The following is a 15,044-nucleotide window of genomic DNA, read 5'->3' as shown; positions in this document are numbered from 1 at the left end:
CTCTAGTCAGTGTCACCTGTCAGCTCATTGTCGTCCCGGTGCGCCGTTTTATTTCGAATCACCCGCGAAACTATTTGTTGGCGGTGACGTAGGAATCCCGTCTCGCGAAGCTTCGGGCGGAGCAACGCGCGTTCCGAGGCATCGGGCGTGGCCACAAGCGAAATCGACACATGCCTCGAAGCGCGCTTCGCAGATTTTCTTCCGGTTTACTCGGCACACGCATCGGAGCCTCGGCACAGTCGGGCACATCACTACTCATTGTCGGGTCATTGTTTGTTGGCTGCTGTCATGTTTGTTTCAGTCAGGTTTTGGTCATTATGTTTTATCTTCAGTCCTGTGTTTTGTTTGATACTTTGGACTTTGTTTGTTATGGATTTAGTTTTCTCTGTTTTAATACAATTTGTCAAGTGCACCCTGCTCCTCCCTCCTGCCTGTTTTTTGGGGTCCACCACCACCACCTCGCGGACGTGACAAGCAGTACATAAATAAAGCTGTATTGTATTCCTTTTGTGGAGCTCAATCTAGTGGATGCATTGCGCAACCGCAACCCCTATTGTGACTTCTATTCTATGCGGCTTATAATGCAGTGCGCCTGATATATGAAAACAGTTTTAAAATAGGCCATTCATTGAAGGTGCGCCTTCTACTCCGAAGCGCCTCATAGTGAGGAAAATACGGGTAATAGAAATCACAGAAAAGTTATAGAAAACCTGAATGTGGGGGAAACAATGAGATGAAAATTAACATTTGGAAGATTGAATATGATTTTCACACTTTTCCTCACTCTGAAATGTTTTATCAATGGTGTAAAAAACAGGTTGAAATTGACTGTAGTGCATTTTGCACAATATTACCTTCTGGTTTGCAGAATTCAAGGGGGCACAAGAAACGAACTTTATAATCTGCACAATGACCATCGTCTGGCTGGTCACAATTTCGACAGACAAATCCTACGTCTGTGTCAGCTCTGTCGAGACAAACGGCGGACTCAATCAGTATCTATCCAAAAGCATATAAGCACTTGACTTGATGTCAGCAACATTTGTAGTTCCTCTTGTACTCACGCCAAAATCACATCGCCCGTTGAACTAACATTGGCTCCAGATGTGGTTTTGATTTGAATTTTAATTGGATGTTTGCAGATCTTCCATGGATACTCTTTGTGCAGGTCGGGAAGAGTTTCAAAATCTCCATAGCCACAGGGGTTGTCTCGATCAAACCATGGAGTCCAGCATTCTAGAGCAATCATTCAGAGCAGGGATGGCAAACTCATTTTTTGTCGTGGGCCACATCCTAGTTATGGTTTCCTTTAGATCAGTGGTGTCAAACATACAGCCCGCGGGCCGTAACCGGCCCCCAAGGAGGTTCAATCAGGCCCGCAGGATCATTTGAAAGTGAAAAAATGCATAAAAGACTCGGAATTAATATTTTTAATAGGGTGCAATTTATGGAGTGTCCGCCAGGGGACATTGTTTTGATCAGATTGGAAGACATTGTTTTGATCAAAGAAGACAACAGCAGCCTTAGTCTGTCACTGAGACAGACCCTACACAGCAGACGCTATCAAGGACATGTGAATATTTTATTCTTTACACATTTAATAGCACTCTCCTTAGTTTGTAAGGTGTAGGCAGGGATTAAATTTAGATTTTATATGCACATGTGTAAATGGTTTAAAAACTCCTTTCTTTCTAAATTTCGTTTTCATTTTAAAGTGCATTATTATATTTTTCAAATACCAATTACTTGTTAAAATTTTGTGCCTTTGTACAATCAGTCGGATCAGTTGCAATGCATATATGTGAATGATAAAAGTAAATTGCACATTTGTCTAAGGAAATCTAAGGTGCTTCATGAAATGTTTTGTCAAATATATGTTCATTCAGTTTCGACATTTTCCTAATGTTCTTGTGCTTCTTTAGACCAAAACAAAGGAAACACATGCTATTTTGGTTATTTATAGCAGCGTGTGGTATCATTTTAATGGTCCAGCCCACTTGACATCTACCGAGGCCGAATGTGGCCCACAATGTGAAATGAGTTTGACACCACTGCTTTAGATGGTCTATGACTGACAATGAACCCAAATAAAGGTATGATCTCTTCATATTATATACACACAACAAATTGGTGAATAACTAGTTTTGAAACCACACGACCTAAAAAAATGTTTGTTCAAATAAAAAGGAGTATTCATAACAAAAAATGCTTGCAATATCAAAACACTTTCAAAGGTGAAGAAAAATTTGCAATTTTGGTATTTCAGCAAGGAACTCGAAGTCGATGTACATAATTAATTTGCTTTCGCGGCTCACATAAAATGATGTAGCGGGCCAGATCTTGCCCCTGGGCCTTGAGATTAACACCCACGATTTATAGGTTGGTGCATATTTTTAGGTCACAGTGATAGACATAAACATATCTAATTTGCCCTACATATATGTTGTCTTTTTTTACAGTTTAATGGCATTGGACATGGATAATAATACTAATACTACTAATAATAATACTAATAATAATAATAATTGTGACTTGTGAACCACAATCTATTTTGTGTGGTTCAAATTGTTATATATTATTGCTTAAATTAACTTCAAATACAATTTTTCTGAATAAAGATAGTAATTCTTGGGAAGGCAACTATTCCTTTCGGTCACAGGAGTCAAACCCAAGGCCCGGGGACCAGATAGAGCCCGCCACGTCATTTTATGTGGCCCGCAAAAGAAAATCATGTGTGTCTACATCCATGATCCTTTGCTAAAATTTGTACCGAAATGTCCAGTTGTCATGTGCAATAAATAACCTTGAGATTTTGCAATAAAATTTGTGACCATGTTTACACTCACTTGAACAATAATTGAACAAACTATTATAGTTGACTGATTGTCTAATCGATCCATTTGTTGTGTCCAAGTAATAATACGATCAGACAATTAAACATTTATTTGGTTTCACTGTCATAATTCCAAAGGGGCCCGGGATTAAAATAAGTTTGACGTCCTTGCTTTCGGTTGTCCTGAGTGTATAACAATTAAGAACCACTGCTGTAGAAGATTTTGATTTGATATTAAAGAGCGTAAATTGACACGAACAGACAAAAGGCTCCTTCAACACATATAGTACAAAACAGGCTTGCATTGCTGTGAAAACACTTCATTATTAGCATGTTCGGTGAAGTTGACATTTTAAGAAAGATACAGATTTAAATAAGCTACGAGTACTTCTTTTCATATGGACAAATGATTACCTTCTGGATGGCAGAAAGTGAGAGGGCACAGAAAACGAACTTCATAATCCGAGCAAATTCCACTTGATTGGTCTACATTTCTACAGATGAATCCTGTTTTTGTGTCAGACCTGCAGAGATGATACAGATACAGATTCAGAACCAGTTGACTTAGACGCATTCATACATTCAATTTGGGCCTGGCCATCTCTTTTTCCGCCCGGACTGTCACTGACACCCCACCAAAAAAAATTTCCATTCCACTCGAATCTTTTCTGTTCCGACCTCAAAGTGTTCGAGGCGAATGTAAACAACAAAAAGTTTCCAAGAACATGCGTGCAAGGTTAATGGAACAATCAAAATTGTCCCTAGGTGTCAGTGTGAGCACAGATGGTTGTTTGTTTATGTGTGCCCTTTGAATGGCTGGCAACCAGTTCAGTGTGCCCCCCGCCTACTGCCCGAAGACAGTTGGGATAGGCTCCAGCATGCCCTTGTGAGGATAAGCTGATCAGAAAATGGATGGATGGATGGATGAAAGTCTCAATAGTCGAGTGACACCACATTGAAGTCGGCCGGTGAACTCGGGGTCCTTTTTTTTCGACTTTGAATCTCGAATCTCCCACTTCAAAGGGCCGTTGGAGTTCACTTTCCAGAATCTGTGGTCGGAAAGGTTCAAATTCCCACCTTCCTCGAATGCCGCAATAGACTTGCACAGCTTTTTGACATGCTCAACCCAACTTTGTTTCGAGAGCACAAAAACAACCACAAAATAGAATACAGAAACTTTATTGTCACGTTCTCTGCTCCAGATACAACAAATTAGCTCATGGATGAGTCAATCAAGGCACCTGCCTTTGCATTTCCTCATTGCCTAAGCACCAAACAGCGGCTCAGGGTACCCACCCTTTTTTGAGCCCTCGGACCGTGTGCAAGAGAGCACTCCCTCTGGGGACTCTTTCGTTTTGCTGGGGGACTTCAATGCTCACTTGGCCAATGACAGTGAGACTCGGAAGAGCAGGATTGGGAGGAGCGCCCGCCCCCCCGCCCCTTTTATCAGAACTTGAGTGGTGTTCTGTTATTGGACTTCTGCGGTCATCGCGGATTGTCCATAATGAACACAATTACGGGGGCAATTTTAGAGTTGCCCTGGAATCTGTAACAGCTTACAAGGCAGAGCCAACTGGAGAGCTGCTCTGAGATTATGAACCGAGACATGTTTTAGTGCACTCTCTCTTGCAAGAAAGACAACCATGAGTCTCCGCCAAGGCCGTCCTTTGTCGCCGATTCCGTTCATAACCTATATGGACAGAATTTCTAGGCCCAGCCGTGGCGTTGAAGGGGTCTGGTTTGGTGGCCTCAGTATGGCATCTCTGTTTTTTGCAGATTATGTGGTGCTGTTGGCTTCTTCAGGCAGGGCTCTCCAACTCTCACTGGAACAGTTTGCATCCGAGTGTGAAGTGGTTGAGATGGAAATCAGCACCTCCAAATCTGAAACAATGGTCCTCAGTCGGAAAAAGGAGGAGTGCCCTCCCCGGGTCGGGGAGGAGATCTTGCCCCGAGTGGAGGAGTTTAAGTATCTCATGAGTTCACGAGTGAGGGCAGGAGTGAGCGGGAGTTTGACAGGCGGATCGGTGCAGCGTCTGCTGTGATGCGGAATTATCGGTCTGTTGTGGTTTGGAAGGAGCTGGCCAAAAGATGAAGCTCTCAATTTACCTGGAACAAGAGGCTGGGGAGAGGGAAGTCTGGGCTGCTAACAGCCTTAGCAGGGAAGCCCAGAATTCCCTGCTAAGACTGTTGCCCCCGCAACCCGACCCCGGATGAGCGGTAGAAAATGGATGGATGGATGAACAGCATTTCCATAAAAAGCAAAATAACTCTCACTATATTTGGTTCACTACAGGAAAAAACTATCCAGCCAATTGGACTCACTTTGCGTATGATTTTAGTTTATCAAGAGGCACAAAGGCGACATGGTGTTTGACTGGTTAGCACGTCGGCCTCATGGAGCAGAGGTGCAGGGTTCGATTCTGGCCCCAAAGTTCCTGTGTGGAGTTTGCAAGTTTTCTGAGTGGGTTTTCTCCACGGCCAGATTCAAACCCATTACCGCTGCACTGTGAGGAGGATGTGCTAACCAGTTGGCTCCTGTGCCGCTATTCTAGCAAAATGTAATCAAAATGGAGCCTACATTTTAATAATTCAACAATCAGAGTTAAAACAACATCGAATTAGATATTATTAAGATGGAGTTGAATCTAATATTTTAGATCTTTATTTTTTATAATAATTTTACCAATAATATATATCCATCCATCCATTTTCTGATGCGCTTATCCTCACAAGGCGTGCTGTAGCCTGCCCGAGCTGTCATCGGGCAGGAGGCGGGGGACACCCTGAACTGGTTGCCAGTCAATCGCAGCCAATAATAAATGGATTTAAAATATATTATTTGCTGTCTCTCTATTTGCGCCATGTCGGTGAGAAAGTCAAGTGAATTTCTAAACATTTGAATCAATGCAAGGTTAAAAAAAACAAAAAGACTGCCAGGTCAGTTGGCAAATTTTAGCAACAAATAGCCCCATCATTAACAACACTATTAACCAACATCACATAGTTATTCAGTAGATGGCAACATTGAAAGTCTGTCTGTCTATCCTTTCTAATGGAAGAAGCCGAAAATATTGCATATATTTACTATTGTCTTTGATATTGCATAATCGCTGGACAAGAACTGTCGGGTCAAAAGCCAAAGTGACGTAGCAGCTGCCTCGCCAATGTCGCAGTAATGCATCTCTCTTGAACAAATAGCAAAAAAGACAGAAGGGCCAGCCAGATTTTTTTTTTTAAATGCATATCCGTATTTTTCCATACAATCATACAGGCTAACAGTGTCCAAAGACCAACACAAAAAGGTGAAAATATACTCAGTTTGATATTGTATAACTGAGCCATGAGCAGTAACTCACAAAAGACAAACTCATGCGATGTCATGGATAAATACGACAGTGCCATTAGGTGAAATGGTACAGACCAGCGAAATCTCTTGAGAGAAAGAGGCAGCTTAAAAAAAAATGTTTTTTTTAATTTAAGAAGATAATGGTAGGCAGAATCATACATATCTATATTTTTTAAAACAATTGCTCCTTACTATATTTCTGTTCAGGACTGCCTACAACACATAATTCTTCCATTTCCTCTGTTTTGTGATTTTATGTCCTGTTTTTATACAATATTTCTCTTATTTATTTTTACATTGGATTGTCTGTACAGTGTCCCTGGGTGGCATGAAAGGCGCTTTTAAATAAAATGTATTGTTATTATTATTATTATTATTATTATTATTATATTTACATGAAAATATTTTGTATGGAAGAGACCAGTTCTTTCCCAGCGGTAAGTGAGTGACAATATATTGGGTTGAATGAATAACAAACACTTTGAAACAAGGAACTTAGGTTACGATTATGACGTTGAACTCACCGATGTGGCCATCAGGATGTAAAATCTTTTTTTTTTTTTTTTTTTTACACGATGTAAAAGCTTAATGTCGAGCCATAAATGGAAGTGACATAAGAACTGACTTGCCAATATGGCAGGAGCCACAGTTAAATATTGAACAAATAAAATGGTGGTCTTTCGAACAGCCAACCGCACGGCACACAAACAACCATTCCCGCTCACAGTCACACCTCGGGACAATTTAGAGCACAGCTATCAAACTCAAGACCGTGTCATTTTATAAGCCCCGCGTGTGTCAACTTCCATGATCCTTGTTAAAATATGTACCAACATGTCAAATTGCCATAAATAAAGTTGAAGTTTTGCAATCATTTTGTTCCCCTGGTTACACTGACTTGAACAATAATTGAGCAAACAAATAGTTCACTTTTTCAAAACTAGTAATCCATCAAATTGTTGTGTACAAATCATAATACGATGAGATGATGAAAGATTTATTTGGTTTCATAACTAACATAACACTTAAGTGGCCGGCGAAAAAAATGTGTTTGACACCCCTGATTTAGAGCGTTTAATCAAGTGACCCCTGTGGCTGCCGCAACATGTGCGGGCGAGAGAGGGAATGAGAGAGAGCACAGCTTGGTGACTCGCCAGGAGCCGAGCAAGAAAGAAAGCGAGACAGACTACCTTCGTCGACCCATGGTGCTATCGTTAAATTGTCTTGCAGAATGTCTGAACTTTTTCCTTTGTAGTACTGGCTCACTGGTAAACGTTTTTAAATAAAAAAACTTAACGTAATGGCCACCAAACCACAGAATTGCCTGTAACAGCTATTCCTTCGTCTTTAAAAAGTCACAATTTCTGAGGACCTTTTCACCTTGAAAAGCACCAGCACCAGCCCAACTTGGGAACGACCTCCAAGCGGTGTTGGGCGTGCCTTCGGGCTACAAACAGTTCCCAGTCAACAGCCGACAACTGGGTCTGCGGGTACCCGGGTCGCTGCGGCTTTAGGAGCCGCTTTGGGACCCAGTTGGAGGTTGCTCAACAGCAACAGCACCAGCGCCAAGCTATAAGATATATACCTTTTACAAAAACCCACGTTCGGACAATTTTAAAGAATTAGGTTAATTTTCCTCCATACAGCATCCTGGTAACTTGGAATAAACAGAAGCCGGAACTTCATGCGCCTCTGTATTTTCTATCTATCCATTTTCTGATCCGCTTTATCCTCACGAGGGTCGCGGGGCGTGCCAGAGCCTATCCCAGCTGTCTTCAGACAGTAGGTGGGGGACACCCTGAACCGGTTGCCAGCCAATCACAGTGCACCCATAGACGAACAATCATACGCGCTCACACTCACACCTCGGGACAGTTTCAAGAGTTCCATTAAGCTGCCATGCATGTTTTTGGAATGTGGGCGGAAACTGGAGTACCCGGAGAAAACCCACTTCAGCATAGGGAGAACATGCAAACTACACAAAGGAAGGAGCTGGAATCAAACCCTGCACCTCTGCACTGTGAGGCAAGATGTGCTAACCAGTCGCCCACCATGCTGCCACCTTTCCCCCAGGAATACATCATGAGCACCAGCTCCAAAGATCATTTGTATCTTAGCTTTACGATTACTTGGTGGTGGAGTTGCCTGCCTTCCGTTTGGGCTTCAGAAAGTGACAAGAATAAAAACCTCCTTTGCTCTCGCTCTGAGTTTGACTTTGGTTGTTGCTATGCATCCTTACAACCTTGTTTATTATTATTATTATTATTATTATTATTATTATTATTATTATTATTATTATCACTGCCACACTCCAGTATTTAAAAAGCATTTTAAATATTCCCTGAAAATGATAACGTGTTGTAACTTTGTTGAAAGCATTTTTGCCCTCAAGCTAAGCTCTTGAATGTATACTTCATCGAAAAAAAAAAAAAAATCAGGTGTGTATATTTGTGCTGCATCCGCTACTTACTTATGGATTGTCTCGCCTGTTGAATCGACGCTCTCTCCAGATAAAGTCCGAGCCTCAATTTGAATTGGCACATCGCAGATTTCCATCGGGTTCTCACGGCGCAGTTTACTGAGGGTCTCGTAGTCTCCATTGTTATCGGGGTTGTCGTGATTATACCATTTAGTCCAGCATTTTTTGTCTTTCGTCCAAGAGGCATAAGGTGGAGTTGGTGTGGTTGTCGTGTCATGGAACAAGATGAACAAAAATTAGTTTGACAAAGCACATGGATTAAAAAAAAAAAGCCTCCAACAATATGTGATTAAAAAGCATGAATCATCACTTGGAGATCAAAGTTCCAAAACTGTCACCATTTGACCAACATTTAACCAAATGAGAAAAGACTCAAGTGTATTCTAATAATTGTCAGACCACATTTCAACGTGAGATGTGTTTATACACCCTTATGTGACTCGCTCATATAATACTGCTGGTGTTTTGCTTTTTTAAGTTTGAGACCTCATTCCTGAGCTTTATGCGGAATAAACGAAGTGAGTAGCATGCTTACGATTGCCGCCGGCTTGCACGTGATTTGCTAGAAGAATACATACACAAAAAAAATGCATATTTTAATGTTTGTTTTTCAAGTTATCAAATGGTGTGTGTGTGTGTGTGTGTGTGTGTGTGTGTGTGTGTGTGTGTGTGTGTGTGTGTGTGTGTGTGTGTGTGTGTGTGTGTGTGTGCGTGCGCGTGCGTGCGTGCGTGAAATGTGTCTGACAGATAGATGGGACAATGTTTAACGGGAACATTGTGCAGTTCAAGGTTGCATTGCTTAAAATGGATCTTACCAGTATGCAGTAGCACAAGTGTGATCCCCAGCTGTCGGAAAACATCTCATGTTAATTGCTGTATATTGTGTTCTGTGAAATGTAACACTGTTAAATTGAGAAAATATTTCTACATTACCCATTTTGTCATCATTGGAGATGTCATATTTCATAGCAAGGTGGGAGGGAGGTTCTTTAAAAAAAAAAACAACAACAACAACAATTGATTTTACAAGCGTTATTAGCATTTGTTAGATTAAGGGCTCTTTGGCACATATTAGTTGAGTTGAGCCAGGGCGTTATTTTGCGGTGACCTTTCTCTTGCCATCTCTCAATGGAAAAAGAAAGGTCACTGCAAGTTGACGTCGTGTCTCAAGTCACCTATCTAATCATACGCACCAAAGAGGCACAGTCTAAGTAACACCTTCAACAAGTCACAACTGCGAGTATACAACGACTTTTCAAGAGAGTACCGGCAAGCTGAATTGTACAAGTGATATATCGTGCGAGGAAAAACATGAAAATGCTTACAGTACATGATGCTGCTGTAGACGTCCTTTGTCAGTGATGGAAAACTCTGCAGCCTTAAATACTTGAATGGGTGGATCCATTCATTCCGAGGAGCAAATTAATGGTTGGAATTCGCGCAATTAAAGGTAATCAGAAGTTGTTTAGTGTTGAGCTGAAGTCACAGCTGTGAGTTTGTTCTCTGTGTTGGTAGCAGTACTTCAAAATGCAATGCCTGTTAAATCATTCTGGCAGTGACGTTTGAAGACAAGGCCCATTGAGGCAAATCTTATCACAGGGTTGTTCCATGTTTCGTTTCCTACCCCCCAGAAAGCAAAGCCGAGGATGAGGACAGAGGAGAGTCGAAGTGAATGCGTATATGCAACTGAGAATCGCCGCTTAAAAATTGTAACGGATTTATATGGGACAGGAAAAGTGAACCAATCTCTTTTTTCATCAATGGACGCTACAGCTTCTCGTTTACTTTCAAACTTAGCTTGCAGCAGACGTGTGCACATTTTGAGCTTGACGTCTCTGATCCACTGGTGAAAAGACACCTTTTCTCTCTCTTCACTCTTACCTTTCTAAAGCAATTGATTTGTTATAAACATCAGATATTTGCTATGTGTCATTTTGTGTCACTTGAACACGGCAGCTACTCAGAGTGAAGTCTCTATCTGTGGAGGTGGATGCTCAATCTTTCGAAATCTACGCCCCAACGGCCACCTCCCTGAAATATACATACAGTATCTTGTCTAAGCATTTGCAAATGTCTTGCTTTGTTGCCGTTTGAACTAACAAGCGAAAAAAAGAAACGTTTTTAAAAAAAATTATTTCCGAACGCATCCTTAGTCTCTTGTGGTTTTACTAGTTGTCACGTGACTAGCAGATTGTCAATGCCCATGCAATAACAAGAAACATTATAACCTACTCTTATTTGAAACTATTTATTGTAGTATTGAGTTAAATATTCATCCATACCATGTAAAATAACGTCCAATAACAAGAACAGTCGATTACTGTAATTTAACAGCATAAAACTAGGGATTGCTGTAAATTACCAATGTTAGGACAGTATTTTACCGCATTAAAAAAAAATCGAAAATATCATCAAGTATTCATCCTCACAAGTAAATTATCAGCTAATGCTTGGTTAAGAATAACAAATTGTAATTTAACAGGATAAAACAGTATTTTCTGTAGTGGAGGAAGGCACCACATTTCTATCTTCACTGCTGGCTAGAAAATTCATTCCTCTTCTTTATTAATTGCCTTGCATTCAAATTAACCACAGGCATTGCGGCCTTGTTGTTTTGGCAAATACAAGATAGTCTAGAAACAAAAGATGGCAACACCAGATATTTTAACAGCAGTCCACATCAATACCTCAAAATTAGCCGTCCGAGGTACACTTATTAGGTACTACCTGTACTTATTTTCAATTGGCTCAGACAGGTGGATAGTACAGCATGCAAGTGAATGCAATCTTTGTTGGTGCTCAGCTATAATAATTCAAAAATAAACATTTCTGATGGTCATTTGTGTTTGTATTTGCCGGTATTTATTTCACTTTCAGTATGTGAATTAATAAAGCTAGATAAATAATGCAATGTGGAATGCAGTACAAAGTATATGTTAAATTAGTAATTTATTGGAGAAATAATTTACATTTTAATGATTACAACCTGATGACTTATTTTAGGGAGCTGAGCCTAAAGACGCAGAAAATAAGCTGAAATTCCCATCTCTATTGATTAGATAGGTGATCGAGCAGGTTCTGCAGATTCTACAATGAAGCCTTCATCATTCTTGTGAAAATGTTGGAGTTGTCAGATTTTGCATTCAACCCTTTCATGCACCAATAATGATGACCTGTACCCTGATAACATGATAAGCTGTCCACTATAATAACCGCTGTCACTCAAAGTGTTTAACGATATCAAAGGCTTCTTTGAAAGACTTTGTCAAAAAAAGCTATTTCTTTTCCAAGTTGTGTTCTTGTTTATTTTACAGCTGAGCTCTCCTTTTTGTGATCGCAATTTAAAGTGAGATTTGAAAACATTTCATATTTGCGTCTTCACCATTTTAAGTGGAATGGAAAGTATTGCGCCAGTATATGGCAAGTTTTGGCTGGTATTATTTGACGATATAGTAGTGCTAAGGTGCGATTAAATGTGGCACGGGGTGAGTGCAGACCAGTGAGGAGTGAGGAAATCCTAACCATGTGTCAATCATGGCACCAGGCAACTCCATCTAGTGCAGTGGTTTTTAACCTGGGTTCGATCGAACCCCAGGGGTTCGGTGAATCGGCCTCAGGGGTTCGACAGAGCCTCTGCCATGAAGGTTAAAACACACCCGACTCAACATGTCAATTAGTTATGACACGCCGGCTTGGCTGTCACAGGCTTCAGACAATCACATTACATTGGTTCTCCAATCATGTGCTGTGGGATATTTAGTTCACTCTGTCGTGACTGTCATGATAGTACGTCATGTGTTTTTTCTAAAAGAATTTTTTAATACATGCCAACTATGTCGAGGAAAAAAAAAACAAAGTTGTTGGACGAATATGTACTTCATTGATTCACATGCATCACGGAACGTGATGGGACTCAGCGTTCTATCCGCATGATTTGTCATGCCAAGTTGAGAAACTCTAGTCTCAAAACTGAAGGAACACTTCTTGCATCAGATTTGTATTTTTCAATAATGAAGGGTTCGGTGAATTGGTTGGGTTCGGTGCCTCTAACAAGGTTAAGAACCACTGATCTCGTGTGAATATGGCATGAATAAAAAACACAGAGTATGCGGTAGTTGATTTTGATCTGATATAAGGTGAACAATGTCATTCCATTCTTTTATGTACAGTTGTCGACAATGAGCCCGCAGAAAACAGAAAAATGTTTCTCATTATCAAGCACAATGCGAGTGAGTCTATAGGACACCCTGAGTTACCCAACGCGCAAGTATTTTACTGTTCTTGGCTCACACCTGCTATTTTGTGTAATTAGTCTAAATGTCAAACAAAGCCGCCCCAGGCACAAAAATGGTTCAACCCTAATTCTATTTTAGGTCCGTCCCGTGTGGTTGGTGTTTAGAACTGAATGTCAAAGGAGTCATCTTTTATCTTTCATGACAATGTTCCAGGTAGGTGCCTGCCTCTCTCACCTGACTCATCATTCATCTGTTTTCTTCCAGCAGGGCCAAAGCCTCATGCTGGTCTTGCTGGGTCACGGTGGCACAGTTAGTGTGGTGGGTTATCCAATGGCCGAAGTGTTGGTGGTTCAAATTCCAGCTGTGACTGTCTGCTGCCAATGTGTCCCTGTGCGAAAAAGTGAACCTAAATTGCTCCCAGTGGCCCTGGCAATTCCCAGCAAAACAATAATAATAATAATTTTTTTCTTGTATTTTAACTGTAACCAGCATGCCATTGTTGCCTTACTGTAAGCTGCTGACACCAGTAAGACAAGCAGGAAAGCACAATAAAACCATCATATGGTGTTTCTCATGATGAGCACCAATGGTGGTCTGAGCTGTTTTGTTTTGGTTTTTCTTTATCAGAGTCACCACAGGTAACACCTCGCTACCTAGTTTGTTTGTTTTGTTTTTTTAGCAGGGAAGATTGCAGGACATAGAATACTATCCGAGATGGATGAGATGTCAGTTAATGATCCCGCGAAGGAACCACTGGCGGCCCCACAAGGAGATGATGAGGCAGAGGGTGGAGCTGAAGTTTGTAAGCCAACTGATGACAGACCGATGACAGAATGTGACTTCTATCAGTGCAAGTATGTTGAAATCAACCATGCGGTGGAGAAGAACCAAGCCCTGAAGTGTGATCTTGACAGGAGGAATGTAGATGAGGAGTATGACACAACGTTCAACTCAAAATCTTTTACTGTGGTATCCACCCATCCATTGTCTTATCCTCTCAAGGCTCGTGCTGGAGCCCATCCCAGCTGTCTTTGGGCAGTAAGCGGGGGACACCCTGAACTGGTTCTGAACTGGTTCCCAGCCAATCGCAGGGCACACATAGACAAACAACTATCTGCCCTCACACTCACACCTAGGGACAGTTTAGAGCAGCGGTGCCCAATACGTCGATTGTGATGGACTGGTAGTACGCGGACTGGTCCCAAGTTGATTGCGAAGGGTGTAGAGGGGAAAATAAATAAAAACCTCAAAGCTTTTGTTGGGTTCTGTGTGTTATTAATATGATATATTTTTGTGTTAGTGCACACTGCACCCTTAGCATCCTATTAGTTTCACTTTCACCAAAAGTATTAAAAAAAATTAAAATTAAAAATAAATAAAATAGAAGGTCACCTTTAACCTCAGGTGGCGCGTGACCTGCATCACTGGAATTTGTGAGCGGTCAGCAGTTTGCAATTGCTGCTGGCGATCAGAGCTGTTGTGCGATATCTCTGTTATTATTATTATTCTTCAGAGTTTGTTTCATGTACAATTCACTGAGGACACTGGCAAAGAATGGGAATGTGGAGGGCCGAGAGAAGCATTTTAAAACGGTACACGTAAGCTACAATTGTTAACATGCTGCAAAAGTGTGTCCTATGCCTCCGCATCAGTTCTCGACAAAGGTAGGCAGTGATTTCCTTTTCACAAACCTGATGTCTACTTTATTTTTCTGTTTCGTTCATCTTAGGGTCCGTTATGGCTGTTGCTCATCATGGCATGCGTGTGTATGGGCTTGAGAGGAAGAAATTTCATCTGTTCTGTATGTTGCACATACGGCGCATTTGACAATAAAGTTGTACTTGACTTGACTTGTGTGAGGTAATGGGTCGATCGCAGGAGGAGTTTGGCTGATCGAAAAGTAGATCTTTGATCAAAAGAGGTTGGGCACCCTTGATTAAGAGTGTTCCATTAACCTGCGAGGCTCATTTTTTTAATGTGGGAGGAAACCCATGCAGCACGTGGAGAACATGCAAACTCCACAAACCCTACACCTCTGCACTGTGAGGCCGACGCGCTAACTAGTCGAACACTGGGCCCTCTCTCTCTCTCTCTCTCTCTCTCTCTCTCTCTCTCTCTCTCTCTCTCTCTCTCTCTCTATATATATATATA

General features: G+C 41.2%; 1 protein-coding gene across 2 annotated transcripts in view; it reads right to left on the bottom strand.

Moving 5' to 3' along the window:
• The window catches only part of LOC109510952 (mucin-5AC-like), a 20,161-nt gene extending 10,158 nt beyond the window's left edge, over positions 1 to 10,003 (bottom strand). For both annotated transcript variants that reach the window (XM_019861659.1, XM_019861660.1), the window contains exons 1-8: positions 9,984 to 10,003; positions 9,592 to 9,645; positions 9,474 to 9,504; positions 9,194 to 9,220; positions 8,650 to 8,827; positions 3,248 to 3,357; positions 1,065 to 1,236; positions 855 to 967 (exon numbers count right to left, since the gene is read on the bottom strand). In XM_019861659.1, coding sequence (XP_019717218.1) covers positions 855 to 967; positions 1,065 to 1,236; positions 3,248 to 3,357; positions 8,650 to 8,827; positions 9,194 to 9,220; positions 9,474 to 9,504; positions 9,592 to 9,618 — 658 coding nt within the window. In that variant the 5' untranslated portion in view covers positions 9,619 to 9,645; positions 9,984 to 10,003. The remainder of the gene's footprint in view (positions 1 to 854; positions 968 to 1,064; positions 1,237 to 3,247; positions 3,358 to 8,649; positions 8,828 to 9,193; positions 9,221 to 9,473; positions 9,505 to 9,591; positions 9,646 to 9,983) is intronic.
• Positions 10,004 to 15,044: the final 5,041 nt, after the last annotated feature.

Source organism: Hippocampus comes, unplaced genomic scaffold (assembly GCF_001891065.2).
Source record: "Hippocampus comes isolate QL1 unplaced genomic scaffold, H_comes_QL1_v1.1 scaffold122, whole genome shotgun sequence".
Classification (NCBI taxonomy): Eukaryota; Metazoa; Chordata; class Actinopteri; order Syngnathiformes; family Syngnathidae; genus Hippocampus; species Hippocampus comes.
Note: the sequence above shows the minus strand (reverse complement) of the source record. Positions and strands in the feature narration are given on the sequence as shown.